Source organism: Arvicanthis niloticus, chromosome 1 (genome assembly GCF_011762505.2).
Source record: "Arvicanthis niloticus isolate mArvNil1 chromosome 1, mArvNil1.pat.X, whole genome shotgun sequence".
Lineage (NCBI taxonomy): Eukaryota > Metazoa > Chordata > Mammalia > Rodentia > Muridae > Arvicanthis > Arvicanthis niloticus.
Window position 1 is genome coordinate 98,309,232 of NC_047658.1, and position 26,730 is coordinate 98,335,961.

Consider the following 26,730-nt stretch of genomic DNA (forward strand, 5'->3'; position numbering starts at 1 on the left):
AACTCAAAGAGATCTACCTCCTGAGTGCTGGGATATAAAAGTGTATGCCAGCACCTCTTGACTTCCATTTCTATTTTAATGACCTGACAGAGCCATCTCTATGTCTTACCAATATTTATGTGCTATGTTGATTTCTTAAGTAGCATACAAAGCTCATAAAAATAATGTTCACATTTGTCAGTAGCCAACACTGAGCATAATTGCATCATATTTGGCCTTTAAACCTACATTTGTTGAATAAGAAGATTAGCCTGAAGAACCTCCCCTTTGTATTAGTAGCATCTTGTAATTATAACAAATGCTGAGATAATCAGCTTACCTTTTTAGAGGGAATTTTAGTTAGACTCACAGTTTTAGAGGCCTATGAGCAGACAGACTTGTTTCTTTTGTGGGAGTGCCAGATGGCAATGGCATGATGGCTTGCTCTCTTATCAGAAAGAGGAAGAGAGACAAGGAAGGAGCTGGGGACCCACATTGGATGGTTTACAACAGTCTGCAACTCTAGCTTCAGGGTATCTTATGCCTTCTGGTTTCTTCAGGCACCTGTACACAGGTGGCATGTACACACATAAACACACACAATTTTAATTTAAAAAAATAGAGTACCATATATTCTTTACCCAGTTCCCCCCCCCACATTACTTACTAACTGTTGTACAGTGTCACATTCAAGAAATTGACATTAATGTGATCCACCAAACTATTTCAGATAGTCAGTTTGCCTATGTATGTATGCACAGCTCTGTGCAGGTTCATCACATCCTTATTTGTGTTTGCAGTACTACAGCCAAGCCAAAGATAATTCCAGCAATACAGCGAGAGGTCTTTGCTGCTCTCTTACACTCACGTTACACGCTCTCCCCTCCCTGGCCCTTAACTGATACCAACAACTAATCTCTTTCCTAGCTGTATTATTTTATTTCAACAGTGTTAAATAAATGGAATCATTTAGTAACAGAGTCAGTTTGGGAATGAATAGTATTCTGTTGTAAGAGATGGGTAAAATATTTTTCTTCTACCTTTTAGATTCAGTGGCTAGCCCTAAGAATCAAAATAGAAAAGACAGATTAATAACTAACAGTGGTGAGAAGTTTATTTTGTATGAATAGCAAGTATGTGACTGATTAGTGAATAAATTTGAAGGCTTGAATAATAGCTTTTCCAAACAGAATTTTGTGGTTTTGTGTTCCATAATTTTAGCTTCCTGTGGGTAACTATTGTGAAATGATTAAATGGAAAATTCCAGAAGTAATCAGCTCTTCAGTTTTAATTGTACATTATTCTGAGTAGCATAACAATCTGTCCAGTCTAGAACATGAGTTACTCATCTGTCCAGCTAGCTGTTTGCATGAAGTATATGCTACCCATCTGACTTTTGCTTTATAGTGCCTATGTTTGGATGGACCCATGTTTTACTTAACAATGGCCCTAAAGCACAAGAGTAATCATATGAAGGAGGAATCATATTTGGCCTTTAAACCTACATTTGTTGGATAAGAAGATTAGCCTGAAGAACCTCCCCTTTGTATTAGTAGCATCTTATAATTATAAGATATAATTATAAGGGCATAAAACATGGAAAGACAGATTGACTTTGGTGCTATATGAAAGTGAGTTCCAAACTTGCATGCAAATATTCATAGCAACCAAAAGTGGAAACAATTCATACACCCTTTGTTGTAAAGAGTTAGTTACCTAGGGTACATTTCTAGTGTGGTTAGACTCTCGGCATTTATAGAATTATTTTTCCTCCTCTTTGAGACAGAATCTCACTTTAGAGCCCTGGCTGGCCTGAGACTTGCTACATGTAGACCAGGTTACCTTGAACTCAACTGCCTCTACCTTCAAGTGCTGGTATTATGTACATGCACCACTAACCTGGCTTGTTTTTTTATTTGAAGCTGAAAACCTCTGGAATTCAGCAAACCAAGTTTTCTAGGAGATTCCTTTGCCCAACAAGAACTAGCAACCTCTTGGGAATGTGACTGCCACTAATCTACTCTCCTATGAAGGTTTATGTCCCTGAAGAAAAGAGAAAGACCACTAACACTTATCTATGCAAATATCTTCAAAAACTTTCTTATAGCCAGACATGGTGGTATATACCTATAATTCTAGTACTTGAGAGACAGAGGCAGGAGGATTGCTGTGAGTTCAAGATCAGTCTGGTTTATACAGTAAGTTTCAGGCCAGCCAAAGCTAGTTAGTGATATCCTATCTCAGAATTTTAAAACCTGATTATTGTGTGTGAATGTGTGATACTTGTGTGAGTATACATGTGGAAGTCTTTCTCTCCATCTTTTTATAGGTTCTGGGAATTAAACTCAGGTTGCTGGACTTGTGCCGCAAGCACCTTTACCCACTGAGCCACCTTGAAAGCCCCAAACTTTTTTTTATAAGTGGTCACTTCCTCCCTAAAAATCCATTTGAATTTCCTCCAGAAACATATTTGTGTTTTCAGAAGTCAGTTTTCTCCTTCTGTGTTGTGGGTCCAAGCAATCAAACTCAGGTCATCGGGCTTGGGACAGTGAATGTGCCTTTAGCAACTGAGCCATCTCTCCTGTCAATATTTGTGTTTTCTATGGAAGTCAGGTCCACTCCCTTCTTTTTACCTAAGTTAGGGATGCTGTCGTTAGGGATGCTGGATGGACTGCCAGACTTTACACTGGATGTCTGATATGCATGTAGTGTGTGTGTGTGTGTGTGTGTGTGTGTGTGTGTGTTCACAGACACAACTGATGACTCATTGGTATGTCACTAATATTTTATTTCAGTCATTCTGATAATATGGTCTGTGAGTAGAAAATGACAGAGGAAACAGCAGGCACAGAAGGGATAATGGCTAAATGGGTACAGCATGATTTTTGCTAACGACAGGCCAGAGTGTTCAGACGTACCTTGATAAGGAGTAGAAGAATAGCTTGTTTGGCTATCAAAGGTGATCAAATATTAAGTGGAATTCTGACTGAACTGGCTTAGCAGAGTGCTTTTGCTAAAACTGGATTTTACGAGGAATCATACAAGTGGTTTTAAGACCAAGTGTGAAAGCCTAACCTAAGGTTTAGCCAGAAAAGACAAAACCCCACAAATGTTAGACCAGGCTTGCTATTATCTGGGAGACCTTTTGGATATAAGGAAGCCTCATTTGTTTTTAAGCTCTTCAAGTGAGATGGATGTGCTCAAGTGTTGTGGGGCAAAAGGAGCTTCCTTCTTCACTTCTGAGTGCTTGCTAATTGAACCTTCTGAGTAGACAGTAAAGAGATTAACAACAGAAGAGGCATACCAGTTTATTACAGACAAAAGGGAGTCAGGAAAGTGAGAATCCAGTAACTCAGGTTTCAAGGGCTGATGCTTTGAGAAGACCAACTGTTATCTCAGAACCTTAAGGAACCTGGTATGTGAAAAGACTTTTATTAGAAAGGAAAAGACCACACTGAGCAGAAAAGACTACTCAGATGTATCCAGGCTTGATAACAGTCTCCATCTCTCAGGATGCTTTCCTTCCTTCACATCAGAATGTCATTAACATAACAAAGAACCTTTGTTTGCTGAATATTGTAGTTCTTTAGATCAGCTGTAGCCAAATTTGTGGCTTTTCTGGGTTACATTGGACAATGAATGTCTTGGGCCATACCTTAAATCCTCTAAATCCCCAGGTGTACAACCTGTGGCCTTCAGTCACAAAAGCATACATTCATTTTGCATGACATTATAATATGACATTGTCATCTGCAAAGTTTATGTTCAAGAACTATCCTATGACGTTCCAAATCAGTATTACAGAATACTCACAGTGGGGCTGGAGAGATGGTGAGTGGTCGAGAGCACCTCTGCTCTTACTGAGGACCTCGGTTCAGTCTCTAGCCACCCATGTTTGGTGGCTTCCAACCACGTATAATTCTACTACTTCCAGGGAATCTAATGCTTCTGCTTCTTTGGACACCTATACTTACTTGTACATACCTACACACGGATACACACATTATACACAATTTTAAATAAAAATAAACCTTTAAATACACAGGAGAGAGAGAGAGAGAGAGAGAGAGAGAGAGAGAGAGAGAGAGAGAGAGAGAAATACAATCTCATAATGTTTTAAATAAGTACTTGATTTTGGTATTGGGCTACATTCAGAGTCATTTTGGGCTGCATGTGTCTCTTGGGCCATAAATTGGATAGCCTTGTTTAGATAAACACAGTGTTTCCCTATAAACCAAACATGTCCTATATGTCTGATTTTAGTTTTAAAACATAGAACAGCAAATTTCGTGCTTTGTGTTAGATGATCCACATATTGATGTCTCCAGAAAGTCTTCAAATGTTCTACCCTCTATAAAGCAGAAGCGAGCTGCTAGTTACTAAGCCTTTTTAACTCTTTTTTCCCAGGAGTTAGCTAACCTTGCTGTTAGGACAAAGAACAAAAAGCAGCTTTTGCCAAAAACAAAAACAAAAACAAAAAAAAAAACAAAAACGAAAACCCTTTCAGGCTATTGAGTAGCCTCAGTTAGAGGTGTCACCTATAGCAAAGCTGTTGGAACCTCCAAAGTTAGTGATGCTTTCAGAGTCAACTAAAAGCGTTTGAAGCTGGAGCGCTTATTTGGATTTCCCTCAGTTATCCCTTCTTCCCAGGGGAGAATCAAGTGGGAGATGATTGAAATCTTAGAAGACTACAGTAGTTTCCCTCATCTGCAAGGTTTATTTTCCAAAATCCTCAGTGAACAACTGAAACTGTAGGTGAACCAATGCCTGCAATGTCCTTCTGTATCCTGAGTAACTGCCACACTTGTCACTCTGTGCCCTCTACTTTTGTAGCTTGAGGGTCTACAGTAAAACAGGGATGAAGTTCTTTTTACTTCTGCACAGTTTCATGGATCATTTGTTTTTATTATAGCTCTTAGCAATCTCAACATATGTTTGGTTTTGTTTCTCTTTCCTTAATAAGGTAAGAAATACTTTTCATTTAAAGGAAATATTGTTTTCTCTGGCACATTCAAATAGCCTGACCGACTTCTTTCAAACTTTGGGGACAATATTAAATGAAGTAAGTTATTTGAACACAACCACTATTATGATGCACATTCTAAAGGCAAAGTGTCATGTGCTATTTGTGCTCACTGAGAGGCTGGCTCTGGAAACAATGTTGTCTTCTCCCCCCACGTCTGTAGCAGAGAGAGGGAAGAACAGCCCAAAAGTAAACACATTCTGCCCTTGAGAACAGCTAGAAGATAAGCCATTTTCTACTCAGGTTACTATTGATTATGCTATAATATAATAATGCTTACAGTGAGAATATGAAGAAGTTCAGTTGTGCAGAGTCTCATCCATGGAGAGAAGGTGGAGAGTCTCTAGGGAGGACTCCAGCTGACTGCCCCACCTTCCCCTGCTGACAGATGATGGATGCTCTTTATTTGATGTTAGCTATCTGCTACTTGCTCTCTCTTTGTTCTTTTCCTTGGAAATCTTACCCAGAGGATGTTCTGCTTTCCCCCAAACTCTTAAATTCTAGCTGACAATTTGAGGGGATTCCTTGGCTGTTTGTTAGTTGTTTGTAAGTCACCTGATTTGATTACATCACTTTTTGTTTACTTTTCTCAGTTGGGTTACTCCAGTGTCTTGACTGGATATTGTGAGTGCCCAGTTTGATAATGTTGTGCCAGCTGTCTCTTTATCTGCTCCTCACTATTTATTCTGGTCCCTTTTGCTCACTATATACTTAATAAATTACTCATTCAAAACCAAAAGTACAGCATTTGTAGCTCATTCTCTGAACTGTACAAAACAGTTGCCACACTGCCAACTGTTTGATAACCTGGCTGTCCACACAGTTATTGATGGGCCAGATGGACAGAATAAGATAACGAGAGACTTCCTTGTGTACTCAGTATGGTTTGCAATTTAAAACTGCACATGGTTTATTTCTGCAACTCTTCCATTTAGTATTTTCAGACCACAGATGACAGGAGTGTGGAAAGCAAAACTGCAGATAAAGGGGGAGGGATAGGTTATTGAGAAAGATTTTTAGGAGAGATGAATGGGCCAAGGACAGTCAATGGCCTGGGATGAGCTAGAGCTAAGTTCTGGGTCTTATTAGTCTTATCCTGCTATTAATCATCCTTGTGTAATGCAGTCTTGGCGATATTGAGGACAAGTAGGCAACGTCTTAAGTAAGATCAGGTAAGGCATCCTGCCGGTATATCATTGCTTTCTGACCTTCAGGAGAAAGGAGCCAGATGGAGGAAGGGAAGTCAGTTATTAGTAAATGTTTCCAGAATAAACCAGTTTATTTAGTTTAATTATCTGTAGCTTTGAGAAATCCAAGAAATGGTCCTTAAATGATATCTTGAATGTGTTACCTAAAACCTTCTTCCAGCCTTTTATATCACATTAAGAAGTTTCAGCAGGTGATAGAGAGATGACCCAGCAGTTAAGAGCACTTAGTACAGAGGGCCAGAGTTCTGTTCCCAGGGCCCAGCCACCTGTGACTTCAAGGATCTGACTCCCTCTTCTGGCTGATATGGGATCCTACAAGCACATGGTGCAAATATACTTAGAGGCTCATACACATATAAACAAATACAATTTTAGAAAAGAAGTTTTAACATGAATTTTTTTATCAAGTATTCTTAATAAAAGGGCAGAAAGTAATGAAACTGACACAAACCCTTTACTAAGATTTATTTTCAAAGAAATAAACATCAACCCCCCCACACACACTTCTGTCCTGCCCTCATAGATAGTAACTCCAGAGCTGATATATATACTTCAGTCCATTTCTTTAAATATTTAGCACGTGTGTGCTTTAAGGTTTATGTAGGCATAATGTTTATACACTGTATAAAGTTTACCCTTGTGTTATTCGAATGCTGATTTCTCTGCCCTCATATCTCATTTCAATCCAGACAGGGTTTTGTAATGTTTATATCAAGAATCTCCCATCTCAGATTTGTGTAAACAGTTTTTACCATTTATTCTCTGCCTTGTCAATAAATGCTGACCACCCAGTGGCTGGTCAGAATAGGGCAGGAAGTCCACCAACCAGAGGAAGGAAGAAGAGAGGGAGATTGAGATCAGCGACGTAGGTTGGAGGATTTGGAGCTGTAAGGAAGCCACAAGGAAGGGGTCCAGAGAGAGATCACGGAAACACACCTGAAGCCCAAAGAGCCAGATCAATAATAATATGCAATTATCATGGGAAGAGCCTGGGAGTAGCCAGGTAAGCATAGAAAATAAAGATAGATCATTTAACTGCTCAGCTGTTGAGGTGCAGTTTTAAATAAATCTTGGGTTCTCTGAGCAGTTATTGGGGACTAGCATACAGTGAAGAAATATAGCTGCCAGATTAATTCACTGTTTACATGTATATTATAATAATTCATTTATGAGTGTACATAAATGCTGTCATGCTGAACTTATATTTTTGCTAATTGTATTTTTCCTCAGTGTTTTAAGCCTGGATTGCATTAATGGCCATGAAATAATTGTATGGAGTCAATATCCCACAAAGATTTAACCATTCCTTCATTAATATTTAATTGGGTTTTTAATGTTTTGCTTTTGCTGACTTCACTGTATCATTTGTATATGTGTACTTGTCCTATGACTGAAGTAAATTGTTGTGTCTTCCTATAAATATGGCATCTTAGTCTGTTTTATAATGCTATGACAGAGTACCAGAGAGTGGGCAGTTTTTAAAGATTAGATGTTTATTCTCTTATAAATCTCTGGTTAGTCCAAAGGCAACACACTAGCAGGTTAGATTGCCTGTGTGGGCTTCCTTGCTGAGGACCACTTTAACCTCACACGACTGACTGACTCAAGGAAAATGAGTGTAATGCTGGGTAAAGCCTCTGTTGCAAGGGTAGGATGGTTTGGATATAAAATGCACCATGGGCTCGTGTGTTTGAATACTTGGTCTCCACCTGGTGATGTGTTTTGGGAGGCTGTAAATCATTTGGGAGTTGGAGGCTGACTGGAAGAAGTGGGTCTTTGGGGGTAGTCTTGAAGTGTGTAGGCTTGCTTGCTTCCTGTCCCATCTTTTGCTTCCTGAGCCATCAAAATGTAAGCAGTCTCATGTTTCTGTCACCATACCAACAAGCCACTTCCAATAGCATGTCTTTACCAGAAAGTATCTTCAAACAGTGCACCAAACAAAACAAATCTTTTCTGTTGCTTCATGGCAGGTATTTGGTAACAATGAGAAGAGTAACTAGTTAATGGATTTAATTCCATTCACAAGAGGAGAACCTTTTGGCCTTATCACCTCTAAGGGACCCCACATCTTCATACCACTGTATAGCTATTAAGTTTTCATACCTTGCATTTGGAAAATGCTCACTTAAGGAAACAGGGGGAGAGGTAGTGAAAACTAGCTTTCACAACTCTCCTCTAAGGCATTCCAGACAAAGGTTTGTGAAGAAAGGAAAGTTGCCCTTGATCTAGGAAAAGGAAAGCTACATTCTTCATAGTATAAAATGTTTTTGTTTTGCTTTGATGTTGTTGTTGTTGTTTGGTTGGTTGGTTTTTTAGAAGAAGAAGATATTGACAAGAATGCTTCCAGTACTGTGAAATCTATGTTCTCAAAGATCAACAGTGGGATCTGGGCTAGTTAATGAGGGAGAGACCAGAGGAAAAATAGATTTGTTGATAGGCTTGAACATCTGGTGACATGTTGGAACAAGTTTACCACCATGTATTATGAGAAAAGTTGGGGGGACAGAGATTGAGACTGTGGTCAGATACAGAGACCTTAAGAGACACAGTACTGAGTGGCATCTCAAAACAGATGCACAGTAGCATTGTGTAGGAGTGGGGGCATTCACCAGATATGAGAAGAGATCATGACCAGAGTGTCACTTGAATTGGCCTCTGGTCTGAAATTTCCTAAGCTTTTGGTCAGTGTTGGGTAGAAAGAATTTTTGTGACGTAAATCCAATAAATCAATAACTAAGGACGGTTGTCCAGTAGGGCATAACAAGGGTCAAGAGTAGAAAAGGGTGCCTTTGATAGCTTTCCTGAGTTTTAAGAGAAATGGTCACCCTTCTTTGTCCTTCCCACTAGAAGATGGCCCTGTAGCATTCTCAGGTTTTATTGTGAAGTTCATGGAGCCTGTCTCCTTATCCTAGAAAGGGAAACTGAGAGAACAGTTTCAGGAGGAAAGCAAAGTTGCCCTCAATTTAGAAAAGGGGAAAGAGTAATTGTTCTCTGCAGCAGCAGGAAAAGCAGACTTTCCTCATGCTCTGTGTCAGCAGGTAGTACACACAGACACACCTCAGTATCCCTCTCAGAGAAGGAGGAGCCACGAGGGCAAGCAGGGCAGAAAAACAATAACTACAGAGAAATGCAACTCTTTCTATTAAAATTTCTCTTTCTGCAAGTCTGACTGAGTCTTTGCAAGTCAACATGACTTCTGTAATGTGTTCTCTGCCTTTCTTGGGTTGTAAATGCAGTTAGATAGGAAACACTCTAGGAATATTTAAAATAATACTTCAATATGCCAAAGCATGGTGGAAAGGTTCCCCTAACTAATCCAGTGGCTAAATGTAACAAGAATAGCAATAGATTTGCCAGAACATTCCACAGTCAAGCATTCTTAACTTTTCAGCACTTTGAGTGCAGCATATGTGGCAGTATAGTAAAAGTTTATAGACCTTTCTTCCAAATGTTTAAAATGCATAAAATAAAAGATACAGCGTTATAAAGGAAATCAATTATAATGAAACAGTTATAAAATGTCTTAATGTGATTGAGCAGTGTGTGCTTTTTAAGTACAGCTTGGCAGTCATTCTAATAGCCACTGTAATTTTTCCATAGTGATGAACAAAAATGTATTTCAAGATACTGGCGCTAAATCAATGTGATATGAAAATGGCTATGATTTCTTTTGGCAGAGTCACATTTATTGCTCATATTACCAAAATGTGTTACCCACATTCATAATTTTCAATGCTGTATTTTTGCTAGAGGTTAATGAAATAAATATGTAATTCCCCAACCCTCCCCAAGTTCATGGACTTGATCCTTCTAGTCATAGTACATCAGAACTCTCTGGTCAGCTGAGTAGAGACAGATCATATAGAAACTAAGGAAAGGATTTGGCAAGGTGTAAATAACCATTATTTCATTCAAGTAACAATTGCTTCTCTGTGCAAAAAAAAAAAAAAAATGTGATGATGTGGTACAATGGGTTATAACTGCAGAAAATCATTTTGATAGAGTAGACATCAAAACTGCAATGACTGTGGTCAGTTCCAAAGCATAGGGACATTAGAAAAATCAACAGTGAAATCCAGAGTGTGCAGTTAAAGACAGGAGAAGGAAAGCTTTCCTTTCCTTTCCTTTCCTTTCCTTTCCTTTCCTTTCCTTTCCTTTCCTTTCCTTTCCTTTCCTTTCGTATCATCTACCAAGAGTCAAGTCATCTCTCATGATGCTTTGGCTAGAAATGGACTCCATTCACAGCATTCAGTCTTCAGAGTTTATGATTAGCATCTTCAATCACCTACCCTATGATTGTGTGCCATTTTGAACTTTCTAAAACTTCATTTGCCTCTGTTATCTCCTCTGAATCTGAAAGTAATTTTTGTGGGTTGAACTGGCATGTGCTTTGTCAGTGGTAATATTGAGACTAAGGGGCTTACACTTGTGTCAGCAGGAAAAATAGGTATTATCGCAAGACCCACTGGCTTCTTAAGTTTCTCAGCAGTGGGCTTTCTTTTAAAGATCAACATAGGTACAAAGGTGATATATTGACTAAGAGACAGAAAGAATTCTGTAGTGAGCTTAGTGAAGTAAATAACCTCCCCTAGAAATGAGAAATGTAATCCAATGTATTGCAGCCTTTGAGATGGATAGGCAAGTTTCACAGGCAGTTTATGGAGGTAGTTGACTCATTCTTTCTTTCTTTAGACTATATATTAAGGGCACAATCCAAGACTCCATCACCAGCACTGAGCAAAACTGCCCTTGTATTTACTTCTCTTCTGCTTCCATGTTTCCACTTCTCCCCATCCTTCCTTCACTCCTTGACCCAGCTGCTATCACTTCCCTCCCATCAGCTATTAGCAGCATGCTTTCTTGTCTGTAGTTCCTTTGCACTTCTCCTTTCCTGTTCTCTTTACTTTTTTTCATCTGTCTCATCAAGAGGGATATAATGTGTTCCCCATCCTAGCCTAACATTCTTGTCACAATTCATAAGTAGAAATAGTCACAAATATTTATTAAGCTCCTGCTAAATGGTGATACTGTGATACATCTTTTATATAGATTGTTTTATTAATTCTCACACGACTCCAAGAAATTATCTGAATTTTATAGGTATAGAAACTAAGATTGTGAGAGATTTTAAAAAATCACCTGTACCCCTCTGTCTTAGTCACTGTTCTGTTGTTGTGAAGATACACCATGACCAAGACAACTCTTATAAAAGAAACTGTTGAATTGAGTGCTTGTGTACAGTTTCAGAGGCTTAGTCCATTGTCGTCATGTCAGGGAACATGGTGGCAGGCAGGCAGACAGGTGTGAGGTTGGAGAAGCAGCTGAGAGCTACATCTTGGTCTGCAAGCAGAAAAAGAGAGCCTGGGTCTGACATGGGCTTTTGAAATCTCAAAGTCCATCCCCAGTGCCACCCTTCCTCTCACAAGGCCACACCTACTCCAACAAGGCCACACCTCCAAATCCTTCCAATAAGTTCCACTGTCTGGTGACTAAACATTCAAATATATGAGCTTATAGGGGCCATTCTTATTAAAACCACCACATCCTACAAAAACAATGAAATCACTTGCCAAAATGATATAGCTATTACGTATCCAATGTTAGGATTTAAGCCTAGTTTGTATAGAAAACGCTTGTTTCCTTAACCTTTGTACATTGTCTCCCCATCTTGACAGTGGTTAGTCATAGACAACAAGAGTCTTGTATTCCTATCCAAGAAGTTAGTGAAATGAGAAATGTATCTAGAGAACGAGTTCAATGTAAAAACTGTTTCCTTGTGGGTTAAAAGGTAGCTGGGCCTGGAGATATGGCTTAATGTTAAAGACATGCGCTAGGAGGTGCATGTAGGGACAGACATTTCTAATCCCAGGAGGCAGAGGTAGGGCATCTCCAAGTTTTGAGGCCAGCCTGATCTGCCTAGAGTTCCAGGACAACTTGAGCTATATATAAAGACCCTGGAGGGAGGAGAGGAGGAGAGGGAGAGCGAGCACTACTTTCCTTTTTCAGAGGACCCAAATTCTATTGCCACCACCCACATCAGCTGGCTCACAATTACCTGTAACACAAGCTCCAGGGGGAATCTGACACCTCTGGCCTATATGGCCCTCATGTGCACATACCTACTACATACAGACCACACACATACAAAGAATTTAAAAGAATAAAAGTAAATTTTTAATTAGAGGATCTGTTTATTTACAGTAGCTCATTGCTGGATAAAGGAGTACCATACAGTATTCAATGACTTATCATTGTGTTTAAAAGACAGTGAATTTAGTTGGGCATGATGACACAGACTTTTAATCCTAGTGCTCAGGAGACAGAGGCAGGTGGATCTCTGTGAGTCTGAGGCCAGCCTGGTCTACAAAGTGAGCCCAGGACAGCCAGAGCTATTACACAGAGAAACCATGTCTCAGAAAAACAATAACAACAAAAGTGAATTTTAAAATGTACTAAATTAAGCTATCTTACTTTAGAATATGGGTCTAGGGTATAAGAATAAGTGATGTGGACTGTTCTTGCAGAGGGTCTAGGTTTGGTTCCTAGAAGCCATATTGAACAACCATCTAAATCTCCAGTTCCAGGGGACCCAATCCCCTCTTCCACTGACACTTACACACATACGGTATAAATAAACCCACACAGATGTAGACACACATACATATAAATAAATACAAATGTGCAATAGAGTTATTCCCCAGTAAACTAATGTTCAAATTGCTTTCTTCTATGTATATCTCTTTTTCAACCGGGGCTGTTCCTAAAGCTGACAAGAAACTTCCCAACTTGCTTGTCTTCTTGGAGAATTCCTCCTCATGTCCTCAAATCCTCACAACCAGAAGCTCTACTCGGTATAACAAATAATGCGCTACCCCTTGCACCTCTGCAGACATTTACGGATGAGGAAATTATGATGAAGGAGGCAGGTAAGTCAACCTTCAACTTTATCTTGTTGCCCCTCTGGTCATGGGAAACAACACAAAACAGCCCAGAAGCTATGCTCATCTCTGCAGTGGTTGCTCTGTTTGGGGGCTCGCAGGGTATTTGTTTACTTTTGAAACAGGATATTGCTGTGTTGCCCATGGTGATCTCAACCCCCTGGGCTCAACTACCCTTTTTACCTCAGCCTCCAGAGTAGCTGGGTTTTGGAAAAAGTCATATAAGAACAACAGCAGAATAAAAGGCTAGGTTACAAGTTAAGGCTTGCCCATCTCTGTTCCCAGATTCTGCAGCTCTTCCCAGAAGCTGCTTCATTACCAGTCTCTTCTGTAGCCCTGGAGTGAGGACATGACACTAACCATCCTACGGTGCACACAGAAAGCATCTCCAAAACAAAGGCTTGCCTGTCCAGAACATTCTTAGTACCGAGGTGGAGAAACCTTCCTGTGTGTGGTCGTGCAGCTATTAAGAGGTCCATGTCAGATGGGATGTGCTGGTGTAGAAAGATAAGGTGTAAGCAGGGAGACAGTAGGCATCTGGCATGGTGGTGTGTGCCTTTAATCTCAGAACTTCAAAACCAGAAGCAAGTAAATCTTTGTGAGCTAAGGCTAGCCTGATCTCATAGTAAGTTCCAGGCCAAGCAGGGCTACACAGTGGAATTCTGTCTCAAGAAATAGCAAAAAGAGTAAGATGGCCGGGAGAAAGTTGAATGTGTGTCTTATGTTGGTTTGTATAATAGAAGTAAACCGATGGGTAGAGCGTCTGGGTAGAGACATACAGAAGGCTTTGACGAGAAGCTTTTGGAAGAACACTAAACTTAAAGTCAGTTATCTTTGGGGAGATTAACTCTTAATCCAAGATAAGAGAATAAGGCTTTCATTTTTCATTTTATGCCTTCCATAGTATTATATTTTTGCTTCAAAGGGGATTATGGGATTGCCTTTTTCTGTTTTTATAGAAGGAAGTTGTAATCTATATCTTGAAAAACTAAATATAATCATGTGTATTTATTGGTTAAAAAAGTTTATCAGCAAACTGCTAATGAACTATTTCTTTCCTAACTTAAAAATATCTACTTTGTCTACTTAAACATAAACTTATCAGCAATTCTTTCTCCCCACAGTCAAAAAATTTGCACAGGAACAAATTGCTCCTTTGGTTTCAACTATGGATGAAAATTCAAAAATGGAAAAATCAGTGATACAAGGATTATTTCAACAAGGGGTATTTGTTTCTTAATTCTCCTTTCAAACTTTTTGATATTTAAATTTTTATACCATATATTTTATCATATTCTTTTTCCTCCCTTACTCCTCTCCTACTTTCTTCCACCTCTCTACCGACCCAATTTTATGTTCCCTCTCTCAAAAAAAAAAAAACAAAGCAAACAAGACAAAAAACAGTCCATTTTGTGTTGGCCAGCTACTTTTAAATACATCATGTATATTAAAGTATATGCAAACTTTTCAAGTGCAGGATCATAGTAATCATAGTGAATTCCTCATTCCTAGTGCAAAGTATCTGTGTTTCTTCTTGATTAAGGTCTTAGTTGATTTTATACAGTTAAAAAGTTTTAACTGCATTGACATTTTTAATTGGCAATGCTTTTAAAGGAAAAGGCCACTATCATTTGGTGAGAAGAAGCATGGGACACTGCAGATTGAACATGTACAGTACACAGGGAAACTCAGCTAAGAACTGATTAGCTCCGGCAAACATGACAGGTCATAGACAGTGTGGATTCTTGTGTATGTGACAGTCTTAAAGCAGAGCTCATATCTGAGTTCCACATTAACCAGATTTCCAGCTTTCTGATTCACACAGTCCTTGTCACATAGCTCTAGTCACCAAGTATGACATGTAGAATAGATTAAAGTAGAATTAATCTGGCTATGAGTTGGGTATTGTCAGTGTGGGACCTCCAAGGAGAATGTGTTAAAAAATCACCATACTAATTCCTGGTGTCTCCCTTCTCTTGAGATTCAAAGGGTTTCTTTGTTTGTTTTGCTTTTTGTTTTTAAAACTAAGTATGTTCCAGAACCAGTCACTCCTATTCAGTACCACCTTCCTAAACCTTGTCTGTCACCTTATTGAAAAATAACTTTTGGCACAAGGCCATATAATAATTTCATTTCTTCTGGTTTTAATATGACCAACTTTTGATGTTTTTTCTAATTTTTTGTTATCAGTATAATCTTTAGGAAATAGAATCCCATGTAGAGACATATGGGGCCACACAGAAGCCTAGTATGTTAGACAAAGATGCAATGGTTCCTCTCCCAGACCAGTTCTGCTGTCATCATTGACAGATGCCATGCCCCTGCCATGCTTCTGTGGGAATCCTTTGGTGGTCTCACGTCTTGAAAACTGTTCTCCTGGAGTAGTACTTGCATTCAGGGCCACATGCACTCACTATCCACCTATGTAAACTGCTCTTGCTTATAGTAGCTCAGCTGCCTCCTAACTCCTCAGTCCCAGTGTTAGTCACCTGCCACATATTTCTGATAAAAGAGTACTGTGACCTTTATTAAGGAGCAGTATTGCTAACAAGTACTCACACTCGGAAATCACTGTCAGTTCTCCCCTACCCCGCCCTCCTCTTCCCACTGCAGTTCTCAGCATTAATGGTTCCACCTTTCTGTCAACTACATCCTCAACATGAAATATAGCCATAGCCCCTAACTCAGCAAGGCTGTTCTAGGAGAGCCTAGAGAGAAAGGGAACATCACCCTTTCTACTATCAGATGTGGGTCTTGCACCACTGGTTTACGACATGTTCCTTTCCTAAAACAAGGACAATTAAACATGGAGCAGTCCTAAGGACATTTCATGTACCAGACTTAGACATTGAAATCAAATGGCCACCTAAAGATGTTGGCCAACATTTAGTGTTGTGTGTCGGTACCTGTGACTTGCTGCATGTGTCACTCAAACCACTACCAGGTGTTGTCTGCTAACCATCTTGGACTTTCTAAAGTGGCCCAAAATGGATGGTCAAGCAGTCATTATCTCTGCTGAAAAGGTCACATCAAAAGACCTGCTTAGAAGACTCTATGCCAACTAAAGCTGCAGACATGTACACTGGGAGCTGGTTACTCTCATGCATTCACTTTTTCCATCAAATCAGTATAGAGGGGCCTGTATTGAAATACCAAAACACAACACTTGGGAGGCAGAGGCAGGTGGATTTCTGAGTTCGAGGCCAGCCTGGTCTACAGAGTGAGTTCCAGGACAGCCAGGGCTACACAGAGAAAAAACAAAAAAAAAAAAAAAAAAAAACAACAACAACAACAACAAAAAAAAACCAAAAAACAAAAAAACAGCTCGTGCCTTCTTAATAAGAAAGGTTCTCAGAGCATATTTAGATTTCTTTATTTCTTTATTCCATTCTTATGCTTCAAAGCATTTCGTAACTTTGTTATCTGAGACCCAAAATGGAAGAAAAATCTAACATAAATTCATCCTTCTCAAGAAAAAAAAAAGGAAAAAAAACAAGCAACCAAGAAAAAAAAAAAAACCTTAGTGTTTTTATAGACTACTGTTTATAGCAAAATAGCTATATCAAATTAAAATGTAAATAAAATTTTAAAATTCAGAGTATATATATATGTATACATATATATATGGGCTGTGGCTATAGCTTGGGTGGTGGTAAGTGCTTGGCTAGCATAAGGGGTCCCAGGTCATGCATGTGTTTGCAGTTTCTTTTTCATAGTTTACAGTTTGCAGTCTCCCGGTATAAGTAGCTCTCCTCACCTGTCTCATCTTTCCTCATCTGTCTTTGCTTTAGCTGATGGGTATTGAAGTTGAAGCAAAATATGGAGGAACAGAAGCTTCCTTTTTCTGCAATGTCCAAGTGATAGAGGAACTCGCTAAGGTGGATGCATCAGTGGCTCTCGTGTGTGACATCCAGAACACAATAATTAACAACTTGTTTAGAAAACATGGTACAGAAGAACAAAAGGCCACCTATTTGCCAAAGCTGGTTACAGAAAAAGTAAGTTGAAATGAGTTGTTGAAATGGATTAGATCTAAGGTTTCAATGTTTTCGGGAGAACGGTACCTGTGATATTGACTTTCATTATCCAAGACCACAATGTAGCACCATCAATCAACCATGCAATGCTCAATAAATTACTGCTACCAGAAAAACACATTCTACTTCTCATTTGTCATGTGGAAACTTAGAAAATAATCATCAGACAATGATTTTCAGCCAGGCATGGCAGTTCATACTCGTAATTCTAGTGCTCAGAGGCTGAGGCAGGAAAACTACTCATTTGAGACCAGATCTAGGCTACATAGCAACTTCCAGGCCAGCCTGGAATGTATAAGTGACACCTTGCCTACAAACAAACAAACAAACAAAACAAAAACAGCACTTTTTGTTTTATTGTTTTTGTTTTGTGTTTTGTTTGTTTGTTCTGAGAGAGGGTTTCTGGCTGTCTTGGAACTCACTTTGTAGACCAGGCTGGTCTTGAACTCACAGAGATCTGTCTGCCTCTGCCTCTCAAGTGCTGAGATTAAAGGTGTGCACCACCACAGCCTGGCAAAACAACATACTTTTATCACAATTCATTTTCTAGTACCTTTGTTGAGATCACTTTCTACTAGAATTAAATAAATTTAAGCATGTGGGGTTTTTTAGTTTGTTTTTCTGGCTTTCAAACTTACAACCACATTTCTGCATCTTTTCCTTGAGTTCTGAGATGGCAGGAGGCTCTAACTGTGCCATGGGAAGTCTTAATGAAGGTAGACTAGGAACTGCTACACAGTAAGCATGTATTCCTAAATCTGTATTTATCTTAGATAAATAGTAAGGGTGCTTTTGAGAAAATAATGATTACAAGTCTATTTTGTTAAATATAAACTTTTTTTAAATGCAAGATCTCAGTACATAGATCGGCTGGTCTGAACTCATTATATAGACCAGGCTGACCTGGAACTCACAGAGTTCTGCCTGCTTTGCTTCCTCAGTACTGGGATTGAAGGCATACAGCACCATGCCCAGCCCAAATATAGATTTTTTTTTGCATAACTAAAGATTTGACTTACAAATGTCCATTTTTTAAAATTGGACAGTGCAGTGGTTACACACACCTTTAATCCCGGCACTCGATGGTGGAGGCTAGGGGAGAAGAGGCAAGTGGATTTCTGAGTTCAAGGCCAGCCTGCTCTATAGAGCGGGTTCCTAGGGCAGCCAGCTCTACACAAGGAAACTCTGTCATGGAGAGAGAGAAAAACAAACAAACCCACAAGTGTCCATTTTTTTCCTTATGACTCATTAATATAAAGGATAAACACAATAACTTTTTTCTCACATCTGTAGTTAGGGAGCTTTTGCCTCTCTGAAGCTGGAGCTGGTAGTGACCCTTTTGCTTTGAAAACACGAGCTGATAAAAGTGGAAATTACTACATCATCAATGGGTCGAAGATGTGGATTAGCAATGCAGAGCATGCAGAGCTCTTTCTGGTGTTCGCAAACGTGGACCTCGCCTCTGTGAGTACAGAGAGAGACTTCCCTCCTCCCTCCTCCCTCCTCCCTCCTCCCTCCTCCCTCCTCCCTCCTCCCTCCTCTGCTTTCTCTCCTTTTTTTTCTTTCTAGAATTAGTTTTAAACTCCTCGTTCTGTGAGAGTTGAATGATCATTTTTTCACTCTTATTCATCTAAAATAACTGTTGTTGACATAGTTATTAATTACACAGAGGACCATTTATTACTTCTCTCCTAATACCCTAATCTTTAATTGCATAGAACTTTAATTTTCTGTATAATAATGAAGGATTTAAGTACTTGTAAAATACATTACTTTTAAGAATATTGAAAAATACTTACGAGTATTTTAGATGGAAGAAAATCATACAGCAAAATGGTAAGTATGTTTTATTTTGCTTTCCGATTTGTTTGAGAATATTGAATTTAAAGTATGGGGTCTCATGATCACATACTTATAAAAATAAATTCAACAATCACTGTGGTGTGTGGAGAAGTACAAGAAGTAGTAATGTCAGGTATCCCTTGCTGCCCTAGAACTCTCTCTGTAGAGTGGGCTGGCCTCAGACTCACTGAGATCCACCTGCCTCGGCTTCCCAAGTGCTGACATGTACTTAAAGGTTGCACCGTTGTCTTGGCATAAGGTTCAGACTTAGTAACTAGTGTTCTCCAATTGTTCTAGTTCTGTAATGCACATGTTGCATCTCAGAGTCCTTTGGTGTTTATTGTCCAGTTTAGCTTTCTTTTCCTTTTGTACATGTGTGCACATGTGTGTGTTTGTGAGGATGTGGATGCATCTGTGAGGAAACCAGAAGTCAACCCCAAGCACTGCTTCTCAGGAAATGGCCACTTTTGTTTTAAATATTGATATTTTTTTAATTAAAGTTTAGCTACATGTATATGTATTTGTCTGTGTCATGGGATGTACACTGGGTACAAGGTACCCATGGAGGCCAGAAGATGTCAGATCTGCTGCAGCTGAAGTTATGGGCGGTTGTGTGCCACTCGCAGTGGTGTGGAGAGCCAAACTTGAATCTTCTGCAAGAGCAGTATTTGCTCTTAACTGCTGATTCCTCTCTCAAGCCCCCCAGCTCTTTTTGAGACAAGGTCGCTCACTGGGCCCTGGGCTTCACTGATAACATTTGCCTGACTGGGCAGCAAGCTCCAAGGATTCAGCTGTCTCTGCCTCCCTAGCACGGGTATCACAAGCGCATGCCACCATGCTCGGCTCTTTGCGCAGGTTCTTAGGATCAAACACACATCCTCAAGTTTGCAAAGCAGTACTTCACCAGCTGGGCCATCTCGCCAGGCCTCTAACTTTTTTTTTCACTCTTTTATGTTTTTAATTTTTAGTTTATGTGTGTGAGTATTTTGCCTGCATGTATATTTATGAACCATGTGCATGTCTGATGCTCATGGAAGCCAGAAGAGAGAGCTAAATCCCATGAAACTAGAGTTACAGACAGTTGTGAGCCACAATATGGGTCCTGGGAACCAAACCCTGGTCCTCTGGAAGAGCAGCAAGAACTCTTAACTGCTGAGCCATCTCTGCAACCCCTTAGCTTTCCTACTTTGAACTCTTCATAAACAGGGATTTTTAAAGCATAAGTGATAACATTTTATTTATTTATTTATTTATTTATTTATTTATTTATTTATTTATTTTTAGGGCTACAGAGGCATCACCTGCTTTTTAGTAGACCGAGATACAGAAGGTTTTCAGATAGGGAAACAAGAAAACAAAATGGGGATCAGAGCTTCTTCCACCTGTCAGTTAACATTTGAAAATGTCAAGGTAGGTATTCTAGAATATTCCATAAAGATTAATGAGAAATCAGCCTTACATAGAACCATAGGAAATATGCAACAGGATGGCCAAAACAGCAAAGGATGTAGGTGTGCGTGGGTGAGTTCTTGGTGGAGCAGCTAGTCAGCATTAAGCCCTGACTAAGAACATTTTTCACAAGACTTGAGTTCCTTTTCTCAGCTCTCTTCTATGGAAAACTTTTCTGTCCAGCCTGTGACCTAGAGAGCAAATGTCAGACATTGACCTTAATTATTATTACTATGATCATTATCATTATTTACAATGTACATACTTGTGAAACATTTATACTTATAAGCTTGGCACTTGTAAACCCGCCTCTGCTGGGAGAAGCAGCAACTCTGAGGTCAGTACACCAACGGCCACAAGATGGAGATGTTGCTCAGTGAGAGTGGAAAGCAGTCAGGCTACACTCCACAAAACAAGCTCTTCCTCAAGATGCTGGCGCTGAGCTAGAGCCTGGCTTGGGTACAGATGTTCCACTGCTCCTGGATCCCTGAGGGCAGCTGTGTCAGTAGGTACTGAGATATCGTTACAGATACCTTTGGGCCTCACTCCTTCCTTGTTCCTACTTGACCTTACCCCGTCCATTCCTCCCTGTTCTCCCTCCTAACTGAAGGATTTTCTTTTGTTCCTAGTATTGATTTGTTCCTAGTATTGATTATTGAGGATATTTTGCTGTATGTGTGTGAATGTTGTTTTGAATGTGTGGGGTGTGTGTGTGTGTGTGTGTGTGTGTGTGTGTGTGTGTGAACCATATATGTGCCTAGTGCTCCTGGAAACCAGAAAAGAGTGTAGGATCCCCTGGAACTGGAATCAGAGACAGTTGCGAGTAGCCATGTAGGTACTGGGAAGAGAACCTGGATCCTTGCAAGAGCACTGGGCCATCTCTCTACTTCTAGCATTGACTTTTTATATTCTGAGGAAATATTACAGCTTATTTCTCCTTCCTTCTCTCCTACTTACTGTAGGATGGGAGAGTGCACACACACACACACTTCAGTAGACTTTTCTAAAAATGAATCATCCCATCAGAAGAGCAGTTGATTACTCTTGCTTTTGAAAATACTTCATGTTTTTGTAGTTCAAAATGAATTATCTCAACATGATTAACATACAAATAAGAATTGGAGGTAACTTGTTACTCATATATGTTATTGACAAATTATGTAAAATTCCCTTTTTCTAAATGCATTCATTCATTTGGTAGTTTGTGCTTGGGCTCAGGAGGATGCACGAGTGAGCAGCACAAACTTGGGAGAACAGTGAGGAGACGCACAGATGTCAGCAGGCACTCAACCCTGAGGGTTTGATTTGTCTGGGTTTTTTTTTTTTTTTTTCTTGTTTTCTAGATGTATTTATTTTATTTTCTGTGTATGAATGTTTTGCCCGGATGAATGTATGTGTACCACCTGTGTGCTTGTTGCCTGCAGAAGTCAGAAGAGGATGGCAGATCCCCTGAAGCTGGAAATAAGGATGGTTGTGACCAATCATGTAGATTGTTAGGAGTTGAACCTGGGTCCTTTGAAAAAGCAAGTGCTTTTAACCACTGAGTCATTTCTGCAGCTTTTCTCACTGAAGTCTACTCAATATCACTATAGAGTAAGGTCACACAAATTGGGGAGATTCAATTACATGTTATGTATATTTAAAATCAAAATAAATGATGTAAATCTAAATTTGGAAGTAAGTGTACATTTGTATTTCCAGGTTCCAGAAACTAATATTTTGGGGGAAATTGGGCATGGTTATAAGTATGCCATAGGAAGTCTTAACGAAGGGAGAATCGGAATCGCTGCACAGGTAAGTCACATCTTAGCTACTTCACATTTTGAGCCAATTAAGATAAAGAAAAAAATTGCAATAAGACAATTAATTATCTGGAAGCTTTTGAACACAAGGTGGCACCCTGTCCTTGCATGAGGGAAAAGAATGGCTTCAGTTTATTTCTCTCAAACTCTACTTTGGTCAATTATGTAAGTGCCCAGAAGATCAAACAATAGCTTAGTAATAGCTGTTTTCTGCTTTGAGAACATTAAAGTATTATCTAACAACTAGACTGGTAACTTCCAAATATATTACATATTAAATAATGACATCTGTTTTTCAGTTAACTTTTCAAAATCTGAAATTCATTCTTTCAGAACTTTTTAAAATTAAGAACACTCATTCTATTATATAAGTATGTATATTCTATTATGTAAGCATTCATATATTCATACATATATTCTATTATATAAGGATCCATACATATGTACATACACATATATACATATATGTATATATATACACACATATGTTCTATTATGTAAGGATATATATATATATCCCTAATCTCAACCCTTAATATATATCATACATACATGTGTGTGTGTGTATGTAATTCTGATTACTGTCTTTCCACTCTTTCTCATATCTCCTTCTCATCCTTAGCAACACCACACCACCTTCATCCTACCAGATTGAGTTTTGTAACTATTGGCTATGTTTAGTGATCCGTTTTCAGGGCCATCTATGTGAATATTGGAGCCTGGTGAATCAACTGAAGGCAATGACTTACCTCCAACCCAAAATCTGTCAGTAGTGGGTAGTTCAACATTGAGAATTGGAGCCCCCTAAACCCTTCCTGAACAAATCAATAGTCAGATATATATATATATCCCTAATCTCAACCCTTAATATATATCATACATACATGTGTGTATGTGTGTGTATGTAATTCTGATTACGCTCTTTCCACTCCAAATATATATATATAAATATATATATATAAATATATATTATATATATATTTATTATATATATATAATATATATAAATATATATTATATAAACAAATATGTATATATTTGTTTTTAATCAGTATCTAAGATTTACTAACTTAAAGCTTTTAGATTTGATGTAAATTATATGTTAGCTGTTACAATAGTTAAATGTTGAATTATTACTCCACATTTTTTCCTGCTGTTCTTTACTACATTAGCAAAATGGTGCCCACCTCCCAAGGGGAGAGGTTCTGAGGATTTAACCCAGGACCCTAAGCATGCTGAGCATCTGGTCTACCTCTGAACTATACCCTCACCCTAACAGACTATTCTTAGACCAGAATTCAACTTCAGTTGCTAACAAAGCTGAAGGAGTGCTGCTGTACCAGTGCTTTTAAAGGTTTTCTTGTTTTATAACTTCATTGGATACAGCATTAAAGCTCCAATAGGAAGCCTTATGGTTTCTAGATACACATAATATAGATGTTCTGGCGATGGAGTCCATGACATGGGCCTTATTTCAATTATTCTGCATTATCTTATAACCCAGTAAAATGTTAAGAGCAGGTACATCCTGAGCCTCAGTGGCTGCTTGCAGAGGAAAAGGTACACCTAGCAGTGAACTGGAGTCGCTGTTCAAAACCCTGCAGTTGAAGAGAATTTATTTTATTACTGTTTAAAATGGAGGCATTCTACCAAGATTGAAATGCATGTTTTTAATTCACAGTGGATAATTTCAGGGTTTAAATCAGTGGTGTTGGCACATGCCTGTGATCCCAGAGGCTTGAAGCAGAAAGGTTGAGAGTTTGAAGATAGGCAAAGCAAGTTCAAGGCCAGTGGAGGCACATAGCAAAACCTACCTAAAAAACGAAACTGGAAGCTGAAGGATAACTCGGCAGTCAAGAGCACTGGCTGCTCTTCTGGAGAACCAGGTTTGACTCCCAGCATACAGGTGGTGGCTCACAACCAGCTGGAACTTCACTCCCAGGGGAGCCAGTGCTCTCTTTGTCCTCTGAATGTCCTGCATGCACATGTTACAGAGACATACATGTAGGCAAAACATTCATACATACTAGAAAATAATGAAAAGAAAAAATTTAAGAATCAAAATCAATCTTCATATTAATAGAAAGGCTCATATGCTGGAGGATGACATCATTGATAATCACCAAAACTTGCTGCCTCATTTTAACTTGGGATTTGTGGGGGCATTGTCCCCTTAATTTTGGATATAATCTTCTGTTCACCAGAGAATACTAAATAAAGGCTAAAAGAAAATGTGAATGAACACTAATGAAATATTGATGTTTGTGAGCATTTCCCCCCAAAGCTTTAACTATTGATTTTTTTTTCTTTTTCTTTTTTTAAACCTACATAGTTTGACATAATTAGATAGTGATTTACTAGCTACCTAATGTTGAAGTTTAAAAACCATTTTTAAGCTCGGGTCGTTCAATAGTTATAGAAATTGGTTAGCAATGAGACAGTTCAGCTGAAGTTGTTACCACATTTGACTTGGTCTTCAAGTGTGGAAATTACTGTTTTTACCAGATTCTCTCATCAGTTGTCTGAACCTCAGTTACATCACCCAAGGACAGATTTAAATGTTAATGCTTATTTGGCCACACCCTCGTCCCCCTTCCTCCCACTCAATGGTAGAGTGCTTGTCTACATGGATGACACTGTGGATTATCCCCTCTGTACTTCAGAAAGCAAAACAAACGGACAAAGCAAAGAAGGGACTTCCCATATTTGACTCTGAGGAATGGAGACAGAGTCCGTAGCCTTGAGTCCATTCCAGGCTAAGCTACAGCTTGCTTCATTCCTGGAGAATCAGAATTTAACAAAGAGGACTTCTGAGCAGTGTCCTGGTCCTATAAGCATAGCTGTAGCCAGAATTTGCTAGAATTAAATGCACTTACTCCTGCATATATGAAAAGAGTCCAGTTGTCTCTACATGATCAGACACAGTGGGGAAAGGTATGTAGTGCATACCCAGTGCGCCTGCCAGCTCTGCGGTCCCCTCCTTGCTTCTCCCTGGTTCAGTTTCCTTGTGAAAGGAATGTGCTACTTGGGTAACTAAGGACTTAAACTTATAACCAACACATTTTGATCTTTTGGTTTCTCTCTCTTTACTTTAAACAGATGCTAGGACTGGCCCAAGGATGTTTTGACTACACTATTCCATATATTAAAGAAAGGATGCAGTTTGGCAAACGAATATTTGATTTTCAGGTATATATAATTAAACTCTTTCTGTTGTCTTGGACTTTCCCCCTTCCTGTGTTGAAAGCCATGGAGGGAGTCCCCCAAGGATGTTCCATTGGGAGGAGAAATAGGTCTCATGGGATACGCTTGTGACCATCTTAATCTTTTCTAAGGGCAGAACCATAGTCCTTGAGGCCAGCTGTTATGTGTTCAGGATGCTTTGGTGGGCATTGGAGAGCTGTCTCCTCACCACCTTAGAAGTCCAGCATCCCCTGGGTTCATACCTTGCTATTCTGTGTGCAGGTTTATATGACTTTATCTGAAATGCCTGGCACTAGAAATATTTCAGGCTTCCAGGTTTGTTTGCAGAAACAAACATTTTTTTTGTTTGTTTTATGGATATGGTAAGATAGCCTGGGGATGTGAGGTAAATCTAAACAAACTTCATTTATATTCCTTATATGCCCTATATGTAGCTCTGAGGTAATTTTATACAATACTTTTAATAATTTTATATATGAACCAAAATGTCATGAGTTGAACTTTCTACTTGTGGCACCATCTTGATGCTTTAAAAGTTTTATATTTTGGAGCATTTTGGATTTCAGATTTTTAGATTAGGAATATTTACTCAGTAGGCCTAGAATGTAGCATAAGGCCCTGAGTTCAATGTCCACACCACAAAAAGAGATAGCATAAGTGAAAAGGCATGTCATAGCAGGGAGGTATTTGCTCTGTAGGGACTTGCAGTTATTCCATTATTGTGATGCTTCATAACATTCATCTCCATGATAGCATTTATGCATCTCAAAATAGCATAAATACTAGATATCACAGAAAACAAAGACTATCAGATCTTTACAAATAGCCCGAGTTTTCACTCCCTTCATTTTGGAAAAGCTTTTTATTAATGGGATTATTAAATAATTGCTTTAATTGAGACTGTCTTAATCTTCATCAAATATTACTGAAATTATGTAATTGACGTCTATTGTTAGACTCAAATCAGGAAGACAAGGAATTCTGGCTATAGTGTTCAATGCTGTATCTCCCATTGCTCAACACAGAATTAGCATATAATAAATGCTTAAATGGCGGATAGGTTAGACATGAAAATCATTCCAGTCTGTAGTAAACATGAGGCTATATTTCTAGCAAATTGGGTTGTGGAGGTTTACTTTTGTTTCCATTAACTTATTTACACTTTACATCCTGATCACAGCCCCCTCCCTCCTCTCCTCCCAGCCCCATACTCCCACCCCCTTACCCCTTTCCTCCCCACTTCTTCTC

At 39.0% G+C, this 26,730-nt stretch overlaps 1 protein-coding gene across 2 annotated transcripts in view; it reads left to right on the plus strand.

The window, feature by feature from the left end:
- The window catches only part of Acadsb (acyl-CoA dehydrogenase short/branched chain), a 38,219-nt gene that overhangs the window by 3,944 nt on the left and 7,545 nt on the right, over positions 1–26,730 (plus strand). Inside the window, exons 2-9 of one of the 2 annotated variants that reach the window (XM_076911952.1) lie at positions 7,003–7,213; positions 12,977–13,136; positions 14,273–14,373; positions 16,940–17,146; positions 18,479–18,649; positions 20,312–20,437; positions 22,178–22,270; positions 25,378–25,467. In XM_076911952.1, the coding sequence (XP_076768067.1) occupies positions 7,178–7,213; positions 12,977–13,136; positions 14,273–14,373; positions 16,940–17,146; positions 18,479–18,649; positions 20,312–20,437; positions 22,178–22,270; positions 25,378–25,467 (984 nt within the window). In that variant the 5' untranslated portion in view covers positions 7,003–7,177. The remainder of the gene's footprint in view (positions 1–7,002; positions 7,214–12,976; positions 13,137–14,272; positions 14,374–16,939; positions 17,147–18,478; positions 18,650–20,311; positions 20,438–22,177; positions 22,271–25,377; positions 25,468–26,730) is intronic. The other variant, XM_034510490.2, reaches the window with a different exon arrangement.